The 27,601-nt window shown below is 44.4% G+C and overlaps 1 protein-coding gene across 1 annotated transcript in view; it reads left to right on the top strand.

The window, feature by feature from the left end:
* The first annotated feature begins 1,442 nt into the window (after window positions 1-1,442).
* The window catches only part of DHCR7 (7-dehydrocholesterol reductase), a 38,979-nt gene continuing 12,820 nt past the window's right edge, over window positions 1,443-27,601 (top strand). Inside the window, exons 1-4 of the mRNA XM_063289577.1 lie at window positions 1,443-1,511; window positions 15,790-15,893; window positions 19,511-19,733; window positions 20,611-20,698. Coding sequence (XP_063145647.1) covers window positions 15,796-15,893; window positions 19,511-19,733; window positions 20,611-20,698 — 409 coding nt within the window. The 5' untranslated portion in view covers window positions 1,443-1,511; window positions 15,790-15,795. The remainder of the gene's footprint in view (window positions 1,512-15,789; window positions 15,894-19,510; window positions 19,734-20,610; window positions 20,699-27,601) is intronic.

The raw sequence follows: 27,601 nt of genomic DNA, 5'->3' as shown, positions 1-27,601 counted from the left end.
GTCAGGAAGCAATTTGAGGCAAATCATTTTTCTTTTAATTCTGTGAGTTTTAAAAATGACTCCCCTGAAGTAATAAGCAATAAAATGTTAATATTATCAGAAGCCCAAACAAATTTACATTTCTGTTTTGTAACTGATTATCCAGTAATACTTTTTAATGCTTTTTGTAATGCTTTTGAACTGTGGTGTTGGAGGAAAATTCTGAGAGTGCCTTGGACTGCAAGATCAAACCAGTCCATCCTCCAGGAAATAAAGCCAGGCTGCTCACTTGAGGGAATGATATTAAAGGCAAAACTGAAATACTTTGGCCACATTATGAGAAGACAGGACAGCCTGGAGAAGATGCTGATGCTGGGGAGAGTGGAGGGGAAAAGGAAGAGGGGCTGACCAAGGGCAAGATGGATGGATGATATTCTAGAGATGACGGACTCGTCCCTGGGGGAGCTGGGGGTGTTGACGACTAACAGGAAGCTCTGGCGTGGGCTGGTCCATGAAGTCACGAAGAGTCGGAAGCGACTAAACGAATAAACAACAAAACAACAACATCCAGTAATACAAACTTTTATGGATAAATGGGGCAAATGTGACCCAGCAATTTCCATGTATGTCTTGCAGGTTAAGTGCAGGGATCAAATCCACTAACCATCTGGCAGCATGGTGCTTCTTGTTGTTTATTTGTTTAATCGCTTCCGACTCTTCGTGACTTCATGGACCAGCCCACGCCAGAGCTTCCTGTTGGTCATCAGCACCCCCAGCTCCCCCAGGGACGAGTCCGTCACCTCTAGAATATCATCCATCCACCTTGCCCTTGGTCGGCTCCTCTTCCTTTTGCCCTCCACTCTCCCTAGCATCATCATCTTCTCCAGGGTGTCCTGTCTTCTCATTATGTGGCCAAAGTATGGTGCTATAGAGTACAAAATAAATCCCATTAATTTCAGTAAGACTTATTAGTAAAACCTAAGTAAGTTTGCAGCTTTTAATATCTGTAAAAGATTGATTGAATATGTGCTGTCAAGTCAGTGTCAACACTTAGTGACTACATTGAGTTGCTCCTTGCTGATTTGCCCCTAACCTGGTCTTTCAGATCTTCCAACAGTGTGCACATTGTCATTGTGACTGAGCCCACCCACCTATTTATCCCATACACACAAAGCTTATACTGGATGGATAGATACCTTTTTATTAAGAGAAAGAAAAGAAGAAACCAGACACTCTGCTTGATCGGGACTGTTAAAAGTTCAGAGAACTTTCCTGCTTTTTCATAATATTCATGGGGTAGTAGTTGCCATGGCTACTTAAATCAGCTCAGCTGATGGTTTGAGGCAGCTGCACCAATCCAGCAGGGAAGCATGAGATGATGCTGAACAGCTTGAGCAGGTGATTGGATATGCAGTCAATGGGGTGTGGCTAAAACAAGGAAAAGGGGGGGAAATGTGATCCCGTCACTTTCTCTTGGGGAGATCAAACAAAGGAGTTATTTCTTCATCTGCAGCTGAAGAGTAAAAGCACAGGTAAGGAAAATTAACAACAGAATTCTAAACGATCCACTTCATATTGAATTAATAAATAATAAAGCAAATTGGTTGGGAACCAATTGCATATATCCTTCTGTATGGTGCATTTCTGGGATGGGAGCAAGCTGGCAGCAGGCTTTGGAACTTTTGCTTTTAAAGAAGAAATATTTGCATCTGTAGTATGTTTCTCTCTTTTAAAATTAACTTTATATAGGTACTTGTGTTTACAAAGACCATTCTGAATTCCTCTTAATATTTAACCTTTTTTTTTCTTCGTCTTGTATTTCTGGATGAAACATTGTTATAGTGCTATATTGGAATAAATGTTTTTAAAATATCTGTACATTAGCTTAGATAATCATTAACTGATTAAAATCAAATACAGCTAATTCACTCCTTTGGAACAAAACTTATCTGATAGAAAGATTGATTGATTATGTACCATCTAGTTGGTGTTGACTAAGAGTTTCCCAAGTCATCTTCAAAAGCAGACTCACATAAAGCACACTGCTGAGTTACTGTATCTTTCTCACTGTAGAATACTTTCATGAGATCTGGCCTGTTCATCTGTCGTTGTAAAAAAATTATAAAATAATGACTGAAAATATGCAAACTATAATTTCCAAATTTCATAATGCAGTAAAACCTCAATTTAATGAACCATTCAGGGGAAGCAAGGTATTCATTAAATCCAAATGTCCATTAATTCAACATTGACATGATTGCAACAATTTATGTGCAGTAATGTGTAAAACTGTAATAATTATAAATGGCATCTTTTGTAGAAAAGCCTTGATTTAACAGTTATACTCTCCATACAACAGACATTCTATTAAAAGGAAGAAGAATCTGAGTGCAAAATTTGTCTGCTGTATCTGAAACTGTCTAAACCAAGGTCCATTCTACTGCTTTGCATTTGTAGGGACCCATCATTATTTTCCAGTACATTAAATTGAACCAACTTAACTTGGTTGTTAAGTGAAGTGGTCACTAAGTGAAACCATGATTGTGCTTATGATCTTACTTCAGCTTTCGTTTGCTTTACAGACCTGCAAAAGTTGTAAATGCAAGAGTCCCCACAGGTGGGGGAGATGGGCGGTGATAAAGTTTGATAAATAAAAAATAAATTGGCCATAAAGTTACTTTTTCATCACCATAGTAACTATAAACAGTCACTAAGCAAAGACTACCTGTATGATCCTAGGCAAAAAGGTTGGAAGAGGTACAGCAGAATCAGACTTGCAAACTTCTGTTGTTATAGCCAATCTCAATAAAAGTAGTTTTGGCCTTTCTGTGAAGTTGATTTCTGGGTGTGGTCTGTCTAATGGGGCTGATGGCAAGTGGTTTCTCTGGTTCCTGTTCAATAGTGATTATTTATTTTATTTTCTATCCCGCCTTTATTATTTTTATAAATAACTCAAGGCGAACATGCCTAATACTCCTTCATCCTCCTATTTCCCCACAACAACGACCCTATGTGGTAGGTTGGGCTGAGACAGAGTGACTGGCCCAAAGTCACCCAGCCAGCTTTCATGCCTAAAGTGGGGCTAGAACTCTCAATCTCAGTCTTATAGATGTACTTTGCTTCTTCTGTCTCCGGTACAAAACATTTGTGCATGAAATAGTTGGTTTGGGTGGCCTATGCTTAGAAATCAAAGGCATGTTTCAAGTGTATTGGTACAGGCATAGAGTGAAATGGGGCTGTTTTGTTCCCGGCGGAGGGAGGAAGGAAAGTTGCTGAGATTGGTGGGTGGGTTGACAGCTGGGATATTCGGATATCCTGGGATATCAGAAGCAGTGACTGAGAAGAAGGTGAGAAGGCTCTGGGGGCAGATGGACTGGTGGAATATGCTGCATTGGGCCATTCACAATGACTATGAGGAGGGAGAAAAGGCCCTGGAAAGGACAGGCAGGCCAGTGAGAGGTGCTGCGCTGAGAGATACTGAAGGAAAGAAGGACATTGTGTTGAGGAAAGTATTTCCCAATCAAGCCTGCAGCCCTGGATTTCCTGGGTCTGGTTTGCAAAGGTGGTATAATTTGCTGGTCATTTGTCCATGTCCATAAGACACATAACTTTATCTCACTGCTTCTGTGATTTTAAGTCAAAAAAGAGAAATCCCCACTTCCCCCATAATACATGACCTAATGCAGTGTTTCTCAACCTTAGCGTTTTCAGGTGTGTGGACTTCAACTCCCAGAATTCCCCAGCCAGCACTGGTTAGGGAATTCTGGGAGTTGAAGTCCACACACCTGAAAACTGCTAAGGTTGAGAAACACCGACCTAATGTAGTATCTGTATTGCTCTGTGCTGAGAACTTAAGGAAAGGTGGATGGTTTACACCATTCTGAGGATAGATGAGAATTAAGGGTGATCCCTGAGACTCAAATCTGATCAAGCTGGTGCAGAAATTGCTGGCCAGTTGCAGTTCAAGCACTACAGAAGGGTAATAAATTGTGAAACACTGCCCTCAGCAAGTCACCGCTGAAAATTTATATCAAATTAAATTGGTTAAGTGTCACAGCATTACAGGGGGCAAAATCCTAACACGTTATTTTTCCCCCCTTTTGCTCTTTTTAAAATAGCTGCACTGTGAATCGTTTTAGAAAAGACTTCTCTTGAATTTGTACAAAAACAGGAGAAAGGGATTTAGTTGATGCCAGGGCTCCAACTCCATACTTCAAGAGGAGTTTAATTAGTTGATATCTCTTGTTCCCATGACCTTTGCTGTATTCCTTTTCTTTCAGCTGGAATATTCTCTCCAAAACTATATGCACAGTCTCTTGTTGTGTCAGGGCCAGCCTCGCTTCGCAATAAGACACAGACTCACTTAATGGGTATTAAGGATTTCTGGTTTATTGGAATGATAGCTGACAGAACGAAAAACGGGAACGGGGTAGGTAGTGTGGGGGTGCCCCTTTTATACCCTCCTGTATTGCCCCGGGCTTCCCCACCCCTCAATGCCCCGATCCCTCTTGATGGGACCCTTGATGGCTGCTTGGGCGTTTTCCCCGGTCCTCTTTGTCTCCCTGCGACGGTTGTGTCCTCCAGGGCACCATGTGCTTCTTATCTTCACTCCTCTGATGTCTCTCCTTTCAGTTGTTTATGGGTCCATGGGTGTGGGTGCCTTTGGGTGCTTGTGTTAATCCCTGGTTTGATTATCTTCTTCCCCTTTTCCTTAATGATCATGATCCACGTTGTGAGGCTCTTTGTGCCTTGCAACGAGGTCATGACATGCTGCCCCCCCAAAGATGTTCTATGGTGCTGGTTTCTCCGGGTATGCCTCATGGAACTGTCTTGTTAGTTGTCTAGCCATGACGTGTCGTGCCTGGACCCACTCTGGGTGTGAGAAATGTTTCCATCTCACGAGGTATTGTAGTGTTCCTCTTTGCTTTCTTGAGTCCAGTATTTCTTTTACTTCAAAATGTTGTTGGTTGTCTATCATTATGGGTGGGGGTGGAGGTTCTTCCGTATGCCATTTGGATGTGCTCGTTGGCTTTAGTAGTGCACAGTGAAACACTGGGTGGACCCGTCTCAAATTGTAAGGCAGTTCCAGTTTGAAAGTAACTGGGTTGATTACCTGTATGATTTTAAAAGGTCCAATGAATTTTGGTGCCAATTTCTTCGAGGGTTGCAAGGTCTTTATGAACTTAGTGGAGAGGTAGACCCTATCTCCCACTTTGTAGTTCGGTGCCTCCGCCCTGTGGTTGTCCGCATATTTTTTGTACGTTGTTTGTGCGTCTGCTAGGGCCGTTTGGATGATTGGCCAGGTTGTTGCCAGCTGTGCCGCCCAATCGTCTGGTGAGCAGGGCAGGGTTTCAGGTTGCGGCAATTCTGGTATCGGTACAAAGTCCCTTCCGTAGACCACCTTAAATGGGGTGTGGCCAGTGCTCTGGTGTACCGCGTTGTTATAGGCCACCTCTGCAAAAGGTAGTAGGTCTACCCAGTTGTCCTGTTGATAATTTATGAATGCCCTCAGGAACTGTTCAAGTGTTGAGTTTAGGATCTCTGTAGATCCGTCCGTGTGTGGATGCCACGCAGTGGACAGTGCTTGCTTGGTTCCGATTAGTTTTAAAAATTCCCGCCAAAACTTTGACGTGAATTGTGTTCCTCTGTCGGTCACCAACCTGTAGGGGGCGCTGTGGATCCTGTATATGTGTGTTAGGAATAAGCGTGCCAGCTGTTGTGCGGAGGGGATAGTTGCGCACGGGATGAAGTGTGCTTGTTTCGAGAAATAGTCTTTTACCACCCATATCACAGTTTTTCTTTGGCTGGGTGGGAGGTCCACAATGAAATCCATGGAAATTTCTTCCCATGGCCGGGAGGGGCTGGCTACCGCCTGTAGCAGCCCATGGGGTTTCCCTCCTTTCCGTTTGGTGGTGGCACATATGGGGCAGTTGGCTACGTAGTCTTTTACGTCCTTTCTGAGGTTTGGCCACCAAAATTGCCTCCTCGTTAGGTGGAGGGTTTTTACAAACCCAAAATGCCCTGCAGATTTGTCATCGTGCGCTCTGTGTAAGATTTCCCCCCGCAGTGATTCGGGCACGTACAAGACTTTCTCTTTCCAGGCGATGTTGTCTTTGAAAGATACATGTTGTTGGTTATTCTGCAACCATGTATCTTGCTGTAGTGCTTGTGTGAGTCTTTGTTGCCAGTTAGGTGAAATTGAGCGTCGGCTCCGATCGCTCCCCGCCGTTCGTGCTGGCGTGCGCTGATTCCTTGTCTGGCTCCGCGTGACAGCTGGGCAGCCGAGCTGTTTCTCGGTCCATACTGTTCCCACGATGTCGGAGGCTTGCGTGTCGTCCTGTGGCCGTCGGGAAAGGGCGTCTGCCAAGAAGTTTTTCTTGCCCGGTATGAATTTCAGCGTGAAATTGAACCGGCTGAAAAACTGAGCCCATCGCACCTGCTTCGGGCTGAGCCGTTTTGGTGTGCTGAGTGCCTCCAGGTTCTTGTGGTCCGTCCAGACCTCGAAGGGGCAGGAGGCCCCCTCCAGCAGGTGCCGCCACGTTTCCAAGGCTGTCTTTACTGCAAACGCCTCCTTTTCCCATACGTGCCATCTCCGCTCCGTTTCGGAGAATTTGCGGGAAAGGTAGGCGCAGGGCTTTAGGTGGTTGTCAGAGCCCTTTTGGAGCAGGATGGCTCCGATGGAAAAGTCGGAGGCATCTGCCTGCACCACAAAAGGCTTGGTGGGGTCGGGGTGTTGTAACACTGGCTCAGCTGTGAAGAGGGTTTTCAGTCTCTTGAATGCCGTTTGACAGTCAGCTGTCCAATTCAGTAGCGCCCCCGGGTTCCTCGATTTGCGCGTGTCCCCCAAGCCCTTAGTCTTTAGCAGGTTAGTTAGGGGCAAAATAGTCTCTGCCAGCCTGGGCGTGAACCCCCTGTAGAAATTAGTGAATCCCAGGAGGCTTTGCAGTTGTCTCCTCGTGCGTGGGCGTTCCCACGCCAGGATGGCTTGGACCTTGCTGGGGTCCATTTCTATCCCTTTAGCAGAAATCCTATACCCTAGGTAGTCAATTTGTTTTTTGTGAAACTCGCACTTGGAGAGCTTAACAAACAGCTCTGCCTTGCGAAGTTTCTTGAGCACGTCCTTTACCAAGCGTTCGTGCTCACGTTCTGTTTCTGTGTAGATCAATACATCATCCAGGTAAACCAAAACCCCCTTAAAAAGGTGGTCACGCAGGACCTCATTAATTAACTGCATGAATACCCCCGGTGCTCCTGCCAGTCCGAATGGGAGTACTTTATATTGAAACGCCCCCAATGGGCAATTGAAAGCAGTCTTCCACTCATCCCCCTCCCGTATCCGTATGCGGTAGTAGGCTTCCCTTATGTCCAGTTTGGAGAATACCTTACCCTTTACCAGGTGGGACAAAATGTCCTTTATTAAGGGTAAGGGGTATTTATTTGAAATGCTTGCTGCGTTTAATCCACGGTAGTCTGTACAGAGCCGCAATGATCCGTCCTTTTTCTCGTGAAAGAGGACTGGCGCTCCCACTGGAGAGTTTGCTGGCTCGATAAAACCTCTCGCCAGGTTTTTGTCTATGAAGTCCCTTAATGCAGCTAGCTCTCGCTGGGTCATAGCATATATTTTTGGTTTGGGTAGGGGTACCCCCGGGACCAGTTCAATGGTGCAGTCCGTCTTTCTGTGGGGGGGGGAGTTTGTCCGCCTCTTTCTCGCCGAAAACGTCGGCAAAATCCCCATATTTGGTTGGCAGTCCCTCTGGCAGTGCTGTCTCTCTGTGTTCCGCAGTCGTCGTCGCCCCCCCCATGGCTGCTCAGGGAACCCTGTTCCCTGAAGGTGCTTGGTAACGCCCGTCAGCAAACTTAATCTCTCTGGTTCTCCAGTTGATGACTGGGTTTTGCTGCACGAGCCATGGGATCCCCAGTATGAGTCGGGGTTGCCCCACCGGTGCCACGATGAAAGCCAATTTTTCCTCGTGGCTGCCGAGCCGTAGCGCGGTTTCTCCGGTGTATTGGGTGACCGGGCCCCCTCCCGCTGCAGATCCATCGAGCTGCGAGAACACCAGGTGGTGCTGAAGTGGATAGCAGCGGAGGTCGAGTGCGGCTGCCAGGTCAGGGTGCATGAGGCTTTTGGAGCAACCCGAATCAATGAGTGCCCAGACCTTTTCGGTTTTATTTCGATGGGTGAGGGTGACACGGACGTAGAGGGTGGGGCATTCCTCACTCACCCCTTTGTCGAAGCGCCTGTCAGTGTCCTCCACCTGTCCTTCGGCGCCCCTTAGGCCAGGTGGTTGTCGTTTCCCGCCGCCTCATCGGGGTTGCTTTCCTCCTCCTCTGAACTGTAGGGGACGTGTCTGCATCGGTACTCCCCCTTCGCCGCTGGTCGCTTTCTTGGCGCTGGGGTTGGTGCTGTTTGTGCCCTCCTTGGGCTCTCTCTGGGCGTCGTTTTGGGGCATGCGGCTGCTTTGTGATCTTCCCTGCCGCACGTGAAACATTGCCCTTTTGCGAAGCGTCTGTCCCGTTCCTCCTTCCAGGGTTGGGGTCTCGCCCTCACCTGCCTTGCGCTGGTGCGTGGGGGTCTCGCTGTCTCCATCTGCTGCGTTTCCCTCCTTGCGTGGAGGAACGTGTCGTGAGCGTTCTCCGCTTCTGCTGCCAGCTGGATCCAACCCATGAGGGAGCTGGGGTTGTCGCGGCCGAGTGCCCACCGGAGGACGTTTAAGTTGAGTCCGTGTTTGAACTTCTCAATCAGTGTCGATTGAGACCAAGTGTCCACTTTTCCGGCTAGGGCTTGGAACTCCATGGCATACTCTGCCACGGAGCGCGGGCTTTGTCTGAGTGTCTCTAGCGCCCTTTTCGCCTTTTCTTGCTCCAGGGGGTCCCTGAAGTGCCGTTCCAGCACCTGCAGGAATTCAGTGCTGTCCTGCAGCGCCCGGGCGCCTGATTGGCACAATTGGACGTACCAATCGGCGGCCCGCCCTTTTAATTTTATGGCCAGGGCATTGATTTTGCCCCGCTCAGTTCTGAAGCAGGGACCCCATTCTTCGAGGTAGTACCTCGCGTTAGTCCAAAAAAAGGAGAGTTTCGAGGGGTCCCCATCGAACTTTATGCCAAAGTCCTTGGCGGGTGTCCTGGTCTGGCTCCTGGCCCCCTCTACGTCGTGCCTCGGGCTCTGCGGGAGCTGCTGCGGGTCGGGGTGTCTCCAGTTCTCTTGCGGCATTGGTGCCTCTCTCTGGGTCTCCTTGCAAGGTCGTCGTCCCGTCGCTCGGGGGGGAGGGCGGGGTGTTCTCCCTCGGTCGGGCTCCTGGATCCAGGCTCCGCCGTCGCCGTCGCCACCCGCCGGGTCGTCCCTCCGCCTCTCAGCCTGGCGTGTCTCCCGTCGTGGGGTGGGCTCCTGGGGCCGGGCGCCGCCGCTGCCGAGGTTGTCCCGCCGTCTCACGTCCGGGCGCGCCTCCGATCGTTGGGTGGCCTCCTGGGGTCGGGTCCCGCCGTGGTCGCCGCTGTCCGCTGGGTCTCCACCCCGTCTCGCATCCCGGTGCGCCTCCGGTCATCGGTTGGGCTCCTTGGGTCGGGTTCCGCCGTCACCGCCGCCCCACTCGCCCCGCCGCCTTTCGTCCAGGGGTGCCTCTGCGCTGCCTCCGCCGCAGAGTCCCTGTTGGAGCATCTGCCGCACCGCCTGCATCCCTTCCTCCAACGCGTCGAGCCTCTCCGCCGTCCCCGGCTTCCCGCCGAGGTGTTCGCCGCTCCGCTCGCCCTCGCCGTTGGCCGTGGTAGAGGACAGATCGTCCCTCGTTCCCGCCGCGGTGCCAGGTGCGCCCTCGCCTTCAAGCGCCCAAGGTGGCGGTTCGTCTCGCGCTTCCTCCGGGGTTGCCTGCGGGCTTGGAGAGGGTCCCCTCGACTCGCCCCCGGTGCCTCACGGGCTCCGGGGCGCCGGGGTGGGTCCCTCCCCCGCTGCTTCCCCCCAGCTGGGTCCCATACTTACCGGGGCGTTGCACCGCCCGGACCTCAGCTGCATCCCGCCCTGCGAGAGCGGGGCTTCGTCGCCGGGCGCCGAAGGGTTGCGCCTCCTCGGTTCCTGGTTCTCCATGCCTGGCTTCACAAGCTTGTTGGATAGATACCAGGTGGAAAAAAATTTTTTTGCCGTTCCCGTTTTTATGTCAGGGCCAGCCTCGCTTCGCAATAAGACACAGACTCACTTAATGGGTATTAAGGATTTCTGGTTTATTGGAATGATAGCTGACAGAACGAAAAACGGGAATGGGGTAGGTAGTGTGGGGGTGCCCCTTCTATACCCTCCTGTATTGCCCCGGGCTTCCCCACCCCTCAATGCCCCGATCCCTCTTGATGGGACCCTTGATGGCTGCTTGGGCGTTTTCCCCGGTGTCCTCTTTGTCTCCCTGCGACGGTTGTGTCCTCCGGGGCACCATGTGCTTCTTATCTTCACTCCTCTGACGTCTCTCCTTTCAGTTGTTTATGGGTCCATGGGTGTGGGTGCCTTTGGGTGCTTGTGTTAATCCCTGGTTTGATTATCTTCTTCCCCTTTTCCTTAATGATCATGATCCACGTTGTGAGGCTCTTTGTGCCTTGCAACGAGGTCATGACATGTTGCAACACTGGGCTTGTCCCTGAAATATTTCCACATTGCCTGCCATAAACAAATTCCTTTCTGCACAATCTACAGCTAATCTCATAATGTCTATCCTTACATCGACTGCAACTCTTTATCTCTTCTCAGATCAAAGGTGGGGAGGCTTTTTGGTAATTATGATGGGCAATTACCTTGCAAAGAAAAGCAATTCCCGGACCAAAACTAAACCATGAAAACCACTGAAAATCCTTTTTTCCCCTCAAACAAATCTATGGGAGGTAGGAGTAATGGAGCTGTTTTCCTTCCAAAGTGCCATAGCCTTCCAATAAATGTTTTTTAGCAAGTTACATTGGTCTTCTTTATCATTGGAAAATCCTGGCTCATGAACCATAGGCTAAGGTTCAGTTCTGTATTATTCAGGCAGAAGATTTGTAAACTCTTCAGATCCAAGGATGTCTACTGAATATTCTCTGGAATTGATCAAAATAGGATGACCCCTTGCACACAAAACACATGCCAGCATTGGAGTGATCATCCCTGGCGTCGCTGTGTTCCAACGAAAACTATGCATTTTCCTTAGAAAGCACAAACATTGTCTAAGATGAATAACCATTATTTATGACTATGGGCAAATAATGCATGCACTGATAATCTTAATGTTAGCATGAACTATAATTTTGATTTGATGGTTCAAATTTTAAAATGGTAAAAGAGACAAAAGGCAAGACAAAAGAATTAGGGTTTGGGGAGAGGTATTAATACTGTAATCTGTCAATTTGTCACTCTTTAAAAGAGTTTTAATCTACCACTTAAAATGACTAAAAAATGCAATACATGCTGAACTAGCCTTGTTTACTTTTAAGTATTCCACCTATCGTGTGTTATCCCAAGAGACTGAATATTATTCCTGTTTGTTATAAAACCTCCTCCTGCAGAAGAGATTATGAAACCTGATTTATGGTGTTCGTTCATTTGTTTTTTGAGCCTGGCTAAAGCCATGTGGTAAATAACCTGTCTGAACAGGTCATTATACTTCAGAACTACGGACTCATCTACCCACCCTTCTAGCTGTGGCTTAAGCTGCCTTGTTTTGTAAGGATGAGTTCCCATGATGCAGCCTTGGTTTTATTGCCAGTCCACACCTGAGGCCACCTAATTGCTTACTTTTGTGATCTCATCGTACAGTGGTGTCTTCCACCTTCTCCCAACAGAAACCATGTTGCGTGCATGGTTTATGGAGCTTCAGCAGCAAGTGATGATGTGGTGGGGACTGGATCTGCCCAGCTCACGCTGGCTGCTTTTGGCTACTTGCAGGCAAGCGCCCTTCCCTCTGGTTCTTGCTGACTTTCCTTAATGGCTATTTTAGCTTGTATAGCAAAAGAGATCTTGCATCTGCCCGTATAATCCCTGTCTGGCAATTTATAAAGGGCTGGTGAGGCATTACACAGGCTCCTTATCTACTTAGGTCTAAGAGTGTCACATAAGACCAGTAGACATGCTGATTTTCCCTGATCTCTCTTGCGGTCCTCCCCAGAATCCTGCTTTACCAGCATCCAGCATCCCACACCTCTGATCAGGTATTCCAGATGCCCAGAGGGATGGGTAGGGGCTTCCAAGAATAGCAAAGGAGGCTCTCCTTTCTTGATTTACCTCCACCCCCACCCCCAGATTCATCACCAGTGGTGATGAAGGCTGCTGAATTAAAGGTGGTTCCTGCTTTACTGGGCCATCTTAGTCACTCCATCTTTGGAGTGAGCAGGTGAGCCACAGGATTAGTACAGGCTTGTCTAGCAAGCAGAAGAGAACCTGGGATTGAATGGAAATGTAACTTACATGCAGTAGAAATGTTTCTCCATGTATTTGGAGGTCACAGAGCTCTCTCATACATAGACATAGAGCTGCTCTAGGCAAGGAAGGGCCCTCATTTGCTCAAAGCCCATACTGGTATGGAGGAACTTTTAATGTAAATATTAATATGCATGGAAAACCCTTTATCTTGCTGTCAAACTACATGGATGGGATGTAAAGCATTTCCAGATGGAGCAAGCCTATCTGGGGGATGAATTTCCTTGGTATGATTTTCCAATTCAACAATAGGGTTGAATCATTTGAATCATAACCATTTTATTGATTGAAAAAAAAACCCCTTAGGCTTTTTACATTACAATAGGAGTAATGAATAGCCGTGCACACCACAAGATCAGACTCATATTGGGAAGTTGCAATATAATTTTCAGCTGTAATAGTTTCAAAAATAGTAAGAAAGGTTTAGTCAAATAAAAACAGATTTTCCACACCATAGTTAGGAGTTTGGGAAAGGAGTACGGCAGGGCTGTATACTCTCACCCTACCTATTCAACTTGTACGCAGAACACATCATGCGACATGCTGGGCTTGAGGAATCCAAGGCTGGAGTTAAAATCGCTGGAAGAAACATTAACAATCTCAGATATGCAGATGATACCACTTTGATGGCTGAAAGCGAAGAGGAACTGAGGAGCCTTATGATGAAGGTGAAAGAAGAAAGTGCAAAAGCTGGCTTGCAGCTGAACCTCAAAAAAACCAAGATTATGGCAACCAGCTTGATTGATAACTGGCAAATAGAGGGAGAAAATGTAGAAGCAGTGAAAGACTTTGTATTCCTAGGTGCGAAGATTACTGCAGATGCTGACTGCAGTCAGGAAATCAGAAGACGCTTAATCCTTGGAAGAAGAGCAATGACAAATCTCAATAAAATAGTTAATAGCAGAGACATCACACTGACAACAAAGGTCCGCATTGTTAAAGCAATGGTGTTCCCCATAGTAACATATGGCTGCGAGAGCTGGACCATAAGGATGGCTGAGAGAAGGAAGATCGATGCTTTTGAACTGTGGTGTTGGAGGAAAATTCTGAGAGTGCCTTGGACTGCCAGAAGATCAAACCAGTCCATCCTCCAGGAAATAAAGCCAGACTGCTCACTTGAGGGAATGATATTCAAGGCAAAACTGAAATACTTTGGCCACACAATGAGAAGACAGGACACCCTGGAGAAGATGCTGATGCTAGGGAGAGTGGAGGGCAAAAGGAAGAGGGGCTGACCAAGGGCAAGGTGGATGGATGATATTCTAGAGGTGATGGACTCGTCCCTGGGGGAGCTGGGGGTGTTGACGACCGACAGGAAGCTCTGGCGTGGGCTGGTCCATGAAGTCACGAAGAGTTGGAAGCGACTGAATGAATAAACAACAACAAGAAGTTAGGAGTTGCTATGCCACTTGACCCTTGCTTTTTATTTTTCTTATGGTTGTCAAAAACAGAATGAATTATGAAAAATTAATAGTTGCATATTGCATAATTGGTCCTAAAATTTCTCGAAGTGTTATTTTCTACTCAAGAGTTTTACCATTTTGTGAGACTTCCAGTGGGGACACGGCAGACTAAGCAGCTGCGCCCCATGGACTCTGCAGGTGGAACTGACAATGCAGCAATTTTTTTCAGGCTCAGGCAGGTTTTCCTGAAGCCCAAGAGTGTTCTCTGGATAAAGGAAAACACCAGGAATCATCCCATCTGCCCTCCGGACAGCTGCTTGCAGCCAGAAGATCGCAAACAGCATTCAGCTGGTAAGAGCTAGCTGGGAGGCTGGGACATCACCATTTTCCAAGCTGCACTGTAGCTTTAAAGGGACACTAGGACTGGCCACCCCATTTCTAAATCACTCTATATATTATTTATATTTATATTTATATTAAGTATGCGTACCCTAAGAGAGGCTTTCTACAGCAAGGAGAAGCGGGCTGTCTTGGTGCTTATCATTATTTTGAGGATTACTTTTTTAAAAAATGCTTTTTAAAGTTTTGGAATCATTTCCCTTCCAAAGGAGGATTGAGAATAAATAATTGTCTTCCTGTCATTATTTTGGTATTAATTTTGAAGATATTAGCATTTTCCTACACGTTGAATTGGCTGATTTAAACCTTCAGCTTTCTCTTTCTACTTTCCCTTGGGAACTGTCTACTTATGTCGCTTTCACTTTGTGTAAAGATACTTCGGAACTTTCCATATCTTCCACCTTCGCTGGTTAAGCTCCTAGGGGGCGCCATAATCTACTGCATGAGACGTGGAGGATTTTAAACAGATTTTTTCTGACTTCCATCAAGATTTTAAGCAGATCTTTTCTAACTCCTATCAAGTTTTTATAGAAGACATTCAGGACATTGTGGAAAATATGAGCTCTAAAATGTGTCATCTGGTTGGGGATGTAGTGAATGAAACTGAGGAATTCAACAGTGATAGAAATGTTTCTTCTAAGAATGAGACTGGGGTTTCTGTTGAGATGCTGCAGGAAGACTGGATAGTGGAGTTGGAGAATTAACAGAGAGAGGGATCTGCAAGCAATAAGTAAAATTGACTTTTTGGTGAAATGCCATGAAAAAGAAGGGGTTATTATGTTTGGGAAGTATTCTGAAGAACAGTTGGAATTTTTGAGGGGGGCAGTTGGGCTGTTTGATTTTTTCAAGAGAAAAGCTGTGTGCACGTTGTGGGGATATGTAAATACTTTGGTTTATTTTGAAGTGGGATAAGGATTAAAGAACGTTTATCTGGATAGCTTTTAGGGTTTGACTGATGTTATTTGTTTTTAAGGATATGGATTAAGATTATTAGGGTATAAAAATGTTTATTTGGATGGTTTTAAGAATTTGCTTTAAGGTCATTCTTTCGAATTGCTTTTCTTTTTTTGCATGTATTAAGATTAATAAACTATTGTTTTACTTAGTATAATGGCAGACAATTTATGTGCTTTTAGTTTCCTTTTTATTATAGTAGACAGAAATGTATGGAATAGTAGTAGGAAGGGAATAATTAAATAAGTGTTGTTTTTTGGGGGGAGTTGATTAGGAGGTTTATATGATTTTTTTTCCTTTATTTTAATATAAGGGGAGGGAGTAACTGTACTTAGTGATTTTTAAAATGTGCTAAAGGGGAATGATTTATAGAAATAATGTGAAGTTGGATTAATATAGAGTAAGAGATTGATTATGGAAATTTTTGTACATCCTTGCTGTTAAAAGTCAGAAGTCACATCTTTCTCTAAAGTTGTAAAAAAAAATTATTTCGTGTTTTCACACCTTTTTAGTTTTTTTTTGTAGTTTTTTTCCTGTTTTCTCGTAGCTTTTATCTTTCTCTTTAAACTTAACAAAATTCATAATTAAAAAGAAGAGTTTTACCATTTGTTTGTGTCATCTCTTCTGCAGCTTCCAATGGCATCTCGTAAGGACAGCCAATTTTTTGAAGGAGGAAGAAGTCAAAATGTTGTAAATGGAAGTAGAACCTCTCATGGACAGTGGGGTAGAGCATGGTAAGAAAATTTGCCATGTTGTGACTATAGCTATTTGTAAGAAATACTTGCTTCTATAAAGAACCATACAGCTTTATAAAAGAGGCAGCTAATTGCTGAATTTTAGGGAGATCTAATTAATACCCAAAGAGGGAAGGGTGTCAGAAAGTTGTTGTTGTTTATTCGTTTAGTTGCTTCCGACTCTTCGTGACTTCATGGACCAGCCCACGCCAGAGCTTCCTGTCTGTCGTCAAAACCCCCAGCTCCCCCAGGGACAAGTCCGTCATCTCTAGAATATCATCCATCCATCTTGCCCTTGGTCGGCCCCTCTTCCTTTTGCCTTCCACTCTCCCTAGCATCATCATCTTCTCCAGGGTGTCCTGCCTTCTCATTATGTGGCCAAAGTATTTCAGTTTTGCCTTGAATATCATTCCCTCAAGTGAGCAGCCTGGCTTTATTTCCTGGAGGATGGACTGGTTTGATCTTCTTGCAGTCCAAGGCACTCTCAGAATTTTCCTCCAACACCACAGTTCAAAAACATCTATCTTCCTTCTCTCAGCCTTCCTTATGGTCCAGCTCTCACAGCCATATGTTACTACGGGGAACACCATTGCTTTAACTATGCGGACCTTTGTTGTCAGTGTGATGTCTCTGCTCTTCACTATTTTATTGAGATTTGTCATTGCTCTTCTCCCAAGGATTAAGCGTCTTCTGATTTCCTGACTGTAGTCAGCATCTGCAGTAATCTTCGCACCTAGAAATACAAAGTCTTTCACTGCTTCTACATTTTCTCCCTCTATTTGCCAGTTATCAATCAAGCTGGTTGCCATAATCTTGGTTTTTTTGAGGTTTAGCTGCAAGCCAGCTTTTGCACTTTCTTCTTTCACCTTCATCATAAGGCTCCTCAATTCCTCTTCGCTTTCAGCCATCAAAGTGGTATCATCTGCATATCTGAGATTGTTAATGTTTCTTCCAGCGATTTTAACTCCAGCCTTGGATTCCTCAAGCCCAGCATGTCGCATGATGTGTTCTGCGTACAAGTTGAATAGGTAGGGTGAGAGTATACAGTGCTGCCGTACTCCTTTCCCAATCTTAAACCAGTCCGTTGTTCTGTGGTCTGTTCTTACTGTTGCTACTTGGTCGTTATACAGATTCTTCAGGAGGCAGACAAGATGACTTGGTATCCCCATACCACTAAGAACTTCCCACAATTTGTTCTGGTCCACACAGTCAAAGGCTTTAGAATAGTCAATAAAACAGAAATGGATGTTTTTCTGAAACTCCCTGGCTTTTTCCATTATCCATCGGATATTGGCAATTTGGTCCCTAGGTCCTCTGCCTTTTCTAAACCCAGCTTGTACATCTGGCAATTCTCGCTCCATGAATTGCTGAAGTCTACCTTGCAGGATCTTGAGCATTACCTTACTGGCATGTGAAATGAGTGCCACTGTTCGATAGTTTGAACATTCTTTAGTGTTTCCCTTTTTTGGTATGGGGATATAAGTTGATTTTTTCCAATCTGATGGCCATTCTTGTGTTTTCCAAATTTGCTGGCATATAGCATGCATTACCTTGACAGCATCATCTCGCAAGATTTTGAACAGTTCAGCTGGGATGCCGTCGTCTCCTGCTGCCTTGTTATTAGCAATGCTTCTTAAGGCCCATTCAACCTCACTCTTCAGAATGTCTGGCTCTAGCTCACTGACCACACCGTCAAAGCTATCCCCGATATTGTTATCCTTCCTATACAGGTCTTCCGTATATTCTTGCCACCTTTTCTTGATCTCTTTTTCTTCTGATAGGTCCTTGCCATCTTTGTTTTTGATCATGCCCATTTTTGCTTGGAATTTACCTCCGATGTTTCTAATTTTCTGGAAGAGGTCTCTTGTCCTTCCTATTCTATTGTCTTCTTCCACTTCCACGCATTGCTTGTTTAAAAATAATTCCTTATCTCTTCTGGCTAACCTCTGGAATTTTGCATTTAATTGGGCATATCTCCCCCTATCACTGTTGCCTTTTGCTTTCCTTCTTTCTTGGGCTACTTCTAGTGTCTCAGCAGACAGCCATTTTGCCTTCTTGGTTTTCTCTTTCTTTGGGATGTATTTTGTTGCTGCCTCCTGAACAATGTTGTGAACTTCTGTCCAGAGTTCTTCCGGGACCCTATCTACTAAGTCCAGTCCCTTAAAGCTATTCTTCACTTCCACTGCATATTCCTTAGGAATATTAGTGAGCTCATATCTAGCTGATCTGTGGGTCTTCCCTAATCTCTTTAGTCTGATTCTAAATTGTGCAAGAAGAAGTTCGTGATCTGAACTACAGTCAGCTCCAGGTCTTGATTTTACCGACTGTATAGATGTCCGCCACCTTTGGCTGCAAAGGATGTAGTCAATCTGATTTCGTTTTGTCCATCTGGTGAAGTCCATGTATAAAGCCGTCTCTTAGGATGTTGGAAGAGAGTGTTTGTTATGCAGAGTGAGTTGTCTTGGCAAAATTCTATCAGCCTATGTCCTGCTTCGTTTTGTTCTCCCAGGCCATGCTTACCTGTAATTCCAGGTGTCATTTGACTGCCCACCTTAGCATTCCAGTCTCCCGTGATGAAAATAATGTCTCTTTTAGGCGTGTCATCCAGCAGGTGCTGCAGATCCTCATAGAGCTGCTCTACTTCAGCTTCTTCAGCATCTGTGGTTGGGGCGTATATTTGGATCACTGTGATGTTAGATGGCTTGCCCTGAATTTGAATTGAGATCATTCTATCATTTTTTGGATTGTATCCAAGCACTGCTTTAGCCACTTTACTATTAATTATGAAGGCTACTCCATTTCTTCTGTGGTCCTCTTGTCCACAGTAGTATATCTGGTGGTCATTTGATGTGAAGTGGCCCATTCCAGTCCATTTCAGTTCACTGATGCCCAAAATGTCTATCTTTAATCTTGACATCTCACCAATAACCACATCCAATTTGCCCTGGCTCATAGATCTTACATTCCAGGTTCCAATGGTGTGTTGATCCTTAGAACATCAGATTCACTATTCACCACCAGCACCGTCGGCTACTAGCCGTCCTTTCGGCTTTGAGCTAGCTGCGTCATCACGTCTGGGACTAGTTTAACTCATCCTCTGTTCCTCCCCAGTAGCATTTTGACCATCTTCCGACCTGGGGTTCTCATCTTCCGATGGTATACCGACATATCTCTGGTTGTACTGATCCATTTAGTTTTCACGGCAAGAATACTGGGGTGGGTTGCCATTACCTTCCCCAGGGATCGCATTTAGTCTGACCTCTCTGTCATGACCTTCCCATCTTGGGTGGCCCTTCATGGTTTAGCTCATGGCATCATTGAGGTGCTCAAGCTCCAGCACCATGACAAGGTAACGATCCTTTGCTGAAGGTCAGAAAGTAATTACATTTTTTTCTTTGAAATATTTATATGCTGGCTTTCTGTTGGCACATCCAGAGTAGTTCATGAAACTGGCTTGTTTCAGCAAATAATTGTTAAGAGCAACAACGCACTAAACATGTGCAAATTCATTATTCTCTTCAGAGCAGGTCATAGACTAAACTGCCTTGTTTCATTTCAGTAGGGTTTTGAGGTTGGGGTTTTTTGGGGGGGTTATAATCTCTATGTGTCTGTTTCAGGAAGGCTGATTGGTTTTCCTTGATAAATATCATTCTTCTACTCATTTCTTGCCCCTTTATCGTCTACTATTTTATAATGTCATGTGATCAATACAATTGCTCCTTGAGTGAGCCAGCCATTAAGTTGCTTTCAGGAAGAGTTCACCTCTTGGATATCTGGGACAAGACACCATCTTTCACATGGAAAGCTCTAATCCTCTATACTTCTTGGGTAATTTTCCAGGTACGTGTCTTGTTGTAATACAATTATTTGAATTAAAATTAATTTTGATGATAAAGCTACGTTCTAGAATTAGAGACCCTGCTTGTGAGAATGTGGGAATATAAGTTATTGATAGCATTGTGTTTGGGTGCTGCTGGGAATCATCCTAACAGCTGATATCCCTGGTTTCTTTAAGGCATTTCTTTGTCTTGCTCTCTTTTATGTTTCCAACACCTCCAGAAGATTATGACCAACAGAATAAAATGGGAGACTCGTGGTCTTCCAGATGTTATGAAACTAAACTTCCAAACTTCTGTTGGCTAGGCTTGTGGACTATACCAGGGGCTGTATTTCAACCACATTTGTAGGGCAATTGGTTCCTCATCCAGACCTAGATGGTGATTTGGAATAAATTAACAGAGGCTCACCTTCAGTCTTCTGTTTTTATTTCTATACAATTTCTATATTATTATTATTATTATTATTCAAATTTTGTTACCGCCCATCTCCCCCAGAAAAGGGACTCTGGGCAGTACATGAATATCTGATCATGGTATTAGCAGCTAGAAATTAAATGTTTTTTACAATTTCAGTACAAAAAAGGGAAGATCAAAAATTAGATCTTCCATCTATTAGGTTCTCTGTGTCCCCAAATGATCTTGTTAGGGTGGTGAGTTCACTTTTCCACAGATCTATACTAAAATGTTCAGGGTTGTATATATTTCAGCTTCATTTTTAAACAGCTACATTATTATGGGAGCTTGGGATATGAATAAGTGCCAGTTGTGAAAAAAATAATTACATTCTCAATCTGTAATTTATCCTCTTACATATGCTTCTATTGTGGAACTGGAAGTCACTTGTGAAGATGTTGGCTCATACATTCATTCTGTTATAGGCATTTTTGTTTATGATTCCTGACTTTTGCCATAAATTTCTTCCTGGGTTTAAAGGAGGAGTGCAAGAAGGTGCCATTTCACCTGCTGGTAAGATCATTTTTATTGCCTCAAGTAATTAAAATTGGAGAAAAATGCCTCAGAACAAGTTTCTGCCCGTTCAGTAAGTTGCTAATTAAATTGTATAGTCATTGATCCCTACCATACTTGTAATGCCTACATTTCACTCTCACCCTCATTTGCTCCAATAAGTCTTTCTCTGTTAAAAATAACAAATTTTCCTTGCTGTGTAATGTTGCTTATGTCTGTTTTGAAAGGCTTTAGACCTTGTTGATAAGCTGAAGTATAAATACTGTAGCTACACATATCCACATTCATCTCTTGTTACTCGTGTCTATCTTCTTCAAAGCCTCTGGAGGAATGAGTCCTCTCCCCCTCCCCCAAATAACAAATCACGTATATTGTTGAGGCTGTATATACAGGATTAAAACTGCTGATAATTAAGCAGAAGAATTGGAATACATGGTTGCCTGTATTATGTGATTGAAATGGGATGCTTGATTGTATGAACATAATGGGTATGATTTAAGTAAGAAAAGTGGAAGAAAGTGTAATCGCAAGCATCACACAAACATCACTGTGATCACACAGCATCACAATTTCTGAAAAAACCATTCCAGAGTTCACAAGGATATGCAGACCTACACATAGCATTTTTTTTCCTGCCTCTATTGAGCCACCATTTCCATCCTAAATTTAAGTCTTTAAAAATTTGGCTGTTCTCCCAAGCCTTGGAGTAGGATGTTTGTGTGAACGCCTGTTGGTTGTGTTTAATTTTATTTAATTTATTCAATAAGGTATGGCTGTCCAATCTAGAAGACTTTGGGCGGCTTATAAAATTCACACACAGACACTCACAAATACCACCGCCCAAGTAAAACTGTCAAAACCCACATAAACAGGCAGCCCAGACTAAAAAAACTAGACAACCAAGAGTACAGAGGGTACAAAAATACGACAGGAGCCCCACCAATAAATAACAACCACATTAACCACAGGCCTGGGAAGAGTGCCCAGCATTAAGGGCCTTCCGGAACCCCAGGAAGGTGTGTCTCGGGGGAATGCTGTCCATGATAGAGAAGGCACGCTTCCTTAGTCCTACAAGATGGCAGCATTTAACTGAAGGGACCTGGATGAAGGGACACCCATTCTGCCTGAGTGTACCAGGTGGGCAGAAACAATTGGAGTTAAGCGCCCCCTTAGATAACCAGGCCCTGTGCCCTGAAGGGCTTTATAGATGGCAACCAGCACCTTGAATTGCACACAGAAGACTACTGCAACCAATGCAGCTCACATAGCAGCAGAGACAATGGGCATAATGTGAAGTGCCTGTTACTGCTCACACCACAGCATTTTGTACTAGCTGTACAGTGGTCTTCAAGGGTTGCCCCATGTAGAGCGCATTGGAGTAACCCAGTTGTAACGTGACCAGGGCATGTCAGCCTTGCGAGGTAGTCCAGATAGGAAGCACACCCAGAAGAACTAATCCTACTTTATTGTAAGGTTACATAAACAGAACCTTGCAAGTCTGAAAGAACACCTCTTCCCCCCTCACCTTTAGAGTTCAAGAAACTAGGGAGGGTCCCTTCTGAGACACTTCCCATGTCCACATTCCTTCTGTGGGCTAAGCTGCCTCTTATGTTAGGGTCCCCAACCCCCAGGCTGCAGACCGGTACCAGTCCGTGGCCTGTTAGGAACTGGGCCACACAGCAGGAGGTGAGCGGTGGGCGAGTGAGCAAATTTACAGCCTGAGTATTTACAGCCACTCCCCATCACTCGCTAATATTACTGCCTGAGCTCCGCCTCCTGTCACAGAAAGCAAGCCCATTGGCTGCTATCTCCAAATGGTGTGAAGGAAAAAGAATAAAATGTTGGGAAAAAGAGGAAGGGCTTGAATAATCCCGAAACCATCGTCCCCGCCCACCCCCTGGTCCGTGGAAAAATTGTCTTCCACGAAACCAGTCCCTGGTACCAAAAAGGTTGGGAACCGCTGTCTTATGTGACCATTCCCCTGACTGTTTGTCTTCCCCCTATCCCACAAGGTCATTCCCACACACCATTACAGTGAGTGACCATCTGAAAGGCCTCCCAGTCAAGTAAAGGTACAGTGACCATATGTCCTTTAATATAAAGGACAGTTCTTTGTTTCAGAAAGCTATCCTTTAGATTTGCTTAATTTAATTATTTATTTTCTTGGTTTTGCTCTCGAATTTTCCTTCGTAAAGTAAAGTTATAAACATAAACAATTTTTTTCTTTATCCTTATGAACCTCTTTCAGATTTGCCCCTTTTTCAGGTTTGTCCTTTATTTTTTCCAAGAAAATAGGGTCACTGTAAGTAAAGGGCACAATTGGCACATGAGGTGAACCTATGCAAAGGACTACCTGGCCACAACTGTCACCTGCTCTCTGAGCAGGGGATGCGAGTCCGGGAGGAACCCAAGTTGTACACCAGTTTTAAATGGAAAATTGCAACCCCATCCAAGACCAACAGTGGAAATGTCCCTGCCCCAAGGGGGCCAAAGAGCCACAATCATTCAGTCTTGTCTGGATGGAGCCAAAGTCTCTTTTTCCCCATCCAGACCAAAACAGCCTCCAGATACTAGGTCAGTACATTGACTGCTTCTCCTACACAGTCCAGGGTTGAGATTTACAGCTTGATATCATCAGCGTATTGATGATACCGAACCATGAACTGATGGATGACTTCACCTAGCAGTTTCATATAGATGTTATACAGGAGAACAAGTGTCAAACCCTGAGGAACCCCAAAAGTGAGGGGCCATGGGCGCAATCTCTCCTTTCCTGTCAATATTAGGAAGGAGTTGAACCACTGCAACACAGTACCTCCCAACCCATGGATCTGGTCCAGAAGGACACTATGATCAAATAGTATCAAAAGTCACTGAGAGATCAAGGAGCACAAGGATGGATGCACCATACCCATCCTGGCTCCACCAGAGGTCATCAGCAAACTCAACCACCACTGTCTCTGTACTATACCCAGTCTGAAACCCAACTGAAATGGGTATAGATAATCCATTTCCTCCAAGATCTTCTGTAGCTGCCACCCAACCACTTTTCCCAAAAAGGAAGATTGGAAACTGGTCAATAGTTATCCAAAATGGAGGCGTCCAGGAGGAAGGTACATACCATTACCTCCTTCAAGGCCAGTGGTACCACCACCACATGGACCTATCCATTCACCTCATGAGCTGCTTTAACAGACAGGTAGCTGGACTGACATATTGGAAGACCTTGTCCACATCACAAAACTTGGGCATCACAAAAATGAATTCAGTCCAGATAACCTCACAAGACTGTACCCTGAGCAACTCACTTGATGTGGTTTGTCTGTATGCATAGGATTGTCTGTTTATTGTTTTCTATTTCATAGATAGATAGAGATAAAGATTTTAATTATAGTAATAAAAACTAATAAAAACTAAACTCAAAGAGAGAAAGGAAAGTAAAAAGAGTAAAAAGTGCAAAGAAAGTAAAAGAAGAAAGAAAAAAAGAAAAATATGTAAAGAAGTGATTTCCAATCTTCATCACAAGTATAAACAAGTTTGGTAGCCCTTCACCCCCTATAATGTTACAAATAGATATCTCTTCTTCTTATATCCCATCCCTTATCTATAAGCAAATCCATAAGAGATCAACTTCTCAATCCTGGTGTCAGCAAAATGTCCATAAAGGGTTGCCAGAATTTCATAAAAACATCTTATTTTAACCTTGATCAAATAAACCAGCTTTATATTCCCTCCTTTTACCCATGATAATCTTTTTTAATAGTAATTTTATTAAAGACTATAATAACAGTAAAAACTAATACAAACTGAAAAAAATAGAATAAAAAGGAGTAGAAAGTGCAGAAAAGAAGGAAAAAAGGAGAAAAGAGAAAAGGGAAAGAAGAATAAAGAAAAAGAAAAAAATATAAAGAAGTGACATCCCACCTTTATTACAACAAGTATAAACAATTTTGGTAATTTATCACCTCTTAAAATATAACAAATGATCTCTTCTTCCCATATCCCATCCCTTATCTATAAACAAATCCTTAAAGCCTAGTCATTTCAGTCCTGATGTCAGCAAAAATCAATTAAGGTTTACTAGAGATAACAATATATATATTTTAACCTTGATCAAATAAACCAACTTTATATTCCTTCCTTTTGCTTCTAACAATCTTAATCTTTAGTCCATTCGAATAATGTAGAACTTGATTTTTCATTTTTTCTTTGTCCCTTTTCACATGATTCTTCAAAACTTAACAAGGCTCTCTTGTAAATCCAATGTAGGAAAATTCTCCAGGTTACTTTTTTGGTTTGTTGTTAGTATATCTCTTTTAATTATTAAGACATCAGCCAGTTTCTTTCAATATCCAATGTGACATCTTTTTCCATGTCATTCTTGTACCCTGTCATTTTTAAATCCACTTTCATCTCAGTCTTAATCTTGTTAGGTAAAACTTGTTCCTCTTCCATAACATATTTTAGACACAGTCTGTCAGTAGAGGCAGAAACTATTAAAATTAACTTCGGGGTCCATTGTTCAAAATATACTTCAATTTGTCCAATGTTAGAATATTTTGTTTCATTCTGTATTAGTAAGTCAAGTTTGAGTGTTCTTCTCCTTTAATTGTAACCTTTAGTCCTCTAGTTCCCTCTAGTGTCTGGTTTTTAAAATCTTATTATATTTTTTATAAATTAAAGAAAAGCATTTTCCCACGGGAAGGATTCTTTATAATTAATTCCAAAATCTTATTTCAAATTTATCTGGACCCTTAGTCTGTTTGTAACTTTCTGAAATCAAAGTTTTAATCACCCTTTTGCTGTTTATTTCAAAAAAATATTTTTCAAGTTCTTAAACTTGTAGTAAAACTTCTTTCGCTAAGGATTGAATGAAATTCACCCAGTATTTTCAGACTTGTTGATCCAAAGGTTCCTAATAGCTGAAAAGCAGTTAACAAACAATTTCCAAAAGTGATTAGAAAAGGAAGTATGTGAAGTTAGTGTCCTTTCAAAGGCACCAACCACAGTTTGAGCAAGATGGTTATTCCCTTGTCTCCCAGAGCACTAAACCCAGAAGAGGCCACTATTTTGTGGTCTTCTCATGAGGAGCAGCTGTCTGGAGCACTTACGGGTGATCTCAACACTCCTTATCCAGAGAGCAATTATCGAAGGCCAGTCTAATTGCTCTTCATTCCACTGTGGTTGTCAGCTGTTTTTGGAGCCATCTTCAGTCCTCTATTTCTTCCCCTGGAAGCCGCTTTTTACCTCTGAAAATCTTAATCTTTAGTTCATTCAAATATTGTTGTAGGATTTAATCTCTTCAATTCTTCTTTGTCCCATTGCAAAGGCTTTTTCGAGGCGTTAACAAGTCTCTTTTGTAAATCCAATAAAAAGACATTATCCAGGTCATTCTCTTGGTTTATCATTTGCATTCCCCCTTTAATTTTTTAAAACTTCATCCAGCTTCTGTTGTACTGTATATCCAGTAAAGAGTCCTTATCCGGGTCATTCTCTTAGCCTGCCACTTGTATTTCCACTACTTCTCTATCTTGGAATCCACATTTTTTTTAATTCAATATTTCTGATTCCACTATTTCTGCATCAAGTAAGATTTGGTTCACATATGTCATTCCTTCGGTAACATCCTTTAAACATAGTCTATCCATAGAAGCAGACATCATTACTTATATGGTTAATATTGTGGCTTCTAATTTCTGGCCCCATTCTTCAAAGATCTTCTTTAATATTTCAGATGTTATGTTTTGCGTCATTTTGTAAATTGCAATCCTTTCAAAACCAAAGGCATTTTTTTCTTTTTGCCTGGAATCTTTAGTCTCCTCTAGTGTCTAATTTAAATCATAAGGTCTCTAATCTCTGTTATGTCATGCGCTGCCTACCTCTGAATAACACTCAGACACTGGTTCGCGGATCAGGCTCTGATTTATTTGCAGGGCAGGTACAGCGTTGGTAGAAAAAAGCTGAGAGTGACAGGAGCGCGCCGGTGCGGGATTTAAATACCCCGCGCCGGTCAGCGCCCCCTCGCTCATGGTCACGTCACCCCCCTTTGTCCAATACGTTGCTCTGCCGGTGGGTGAGGGTTTCCGGGATCGCCCATCATCAGGTTTCCCATTCCTCTGCTGATTGCTTTCAGCTGGGCGATCCCCGTTGTATTGCCGCTGATGGCTTGGGTGTGCTCCGTGATCCGTTTAGCTATTGTTTGTTGGCCGTTAGTCGTTGTGGGTTGATGGCTACTTATCTTGTACCCCTTCACCTATTTCCTTGCCATTGTCATGTGTGCCATTGCGCTGATGACTTTAGCTCAACGGCACTCATGACATACTGCCCCCGTTTCGAATAGTGTTCCCCCCCGGTTTTCTGGGTTTTCCCCGTGGAGCTGTCAAAACGCCACATTTTTTTTTTTTTTCAAAGTTGTCGGCGGAGTACCGACGGAGTAGTTGTCGCCCCTCCCTTTGCTCCTCCCTCTACCACGTGCCTTCCCAGGGTGTGTCCATGGTGCGCATGCTCGGGTCCTGACCTGGCGTGTGCATGCTCCAGCCACACCCTGTTTGTTTGGCTCAGTTCGGCGAGGAGAGAGGCGTGGCTGGTCGGGTGCTTCTCAGCTCCAGGTAGGGCCCTTCTTTTTTCTTATTTAAAGTGCGTCGCCTTTGTTGTGTCTCCTGGGCGTTGCCCCCAGGTTGCCCTGTTGACTTGCTTGCCACTCCCCCGCGGCCGGGGGGCGGGGGGAGGGTGCTGGCGAACGTTTGTCACCACCCCGTGGGCCCGGGGCGGGGGGAGTGAGTCCCGGGGGGGGAGGTCCACCCAAGTCGCGGGCTTGGGGGGGCCCTTTCCCTTGGGGCACGGGAGGCGGGGGGGGGCCTGCGGGGGGGGGGGTTTGGTTTTGCTGACCTTGGTTGCGGTTTG

Source organism: Candoia aspera, chromosome 1 (genome assembly GCF_035149785.1).
Source record: "Candoia aspera isolate rCanAsp1 chromosome 1, rCanAsp1.hap2, whole genome shotgun sequence".
Lineage (NCBI taxonomy): Eukaryota > Metazoa > Chordata > Lepidosauria > Squamata > Boidae > Candoia > Candoia aspera.
Note: the sequence above shows the minus strand (reverse complement) of the source record. Positions and strands in the feature narration are given on the sequence as shown.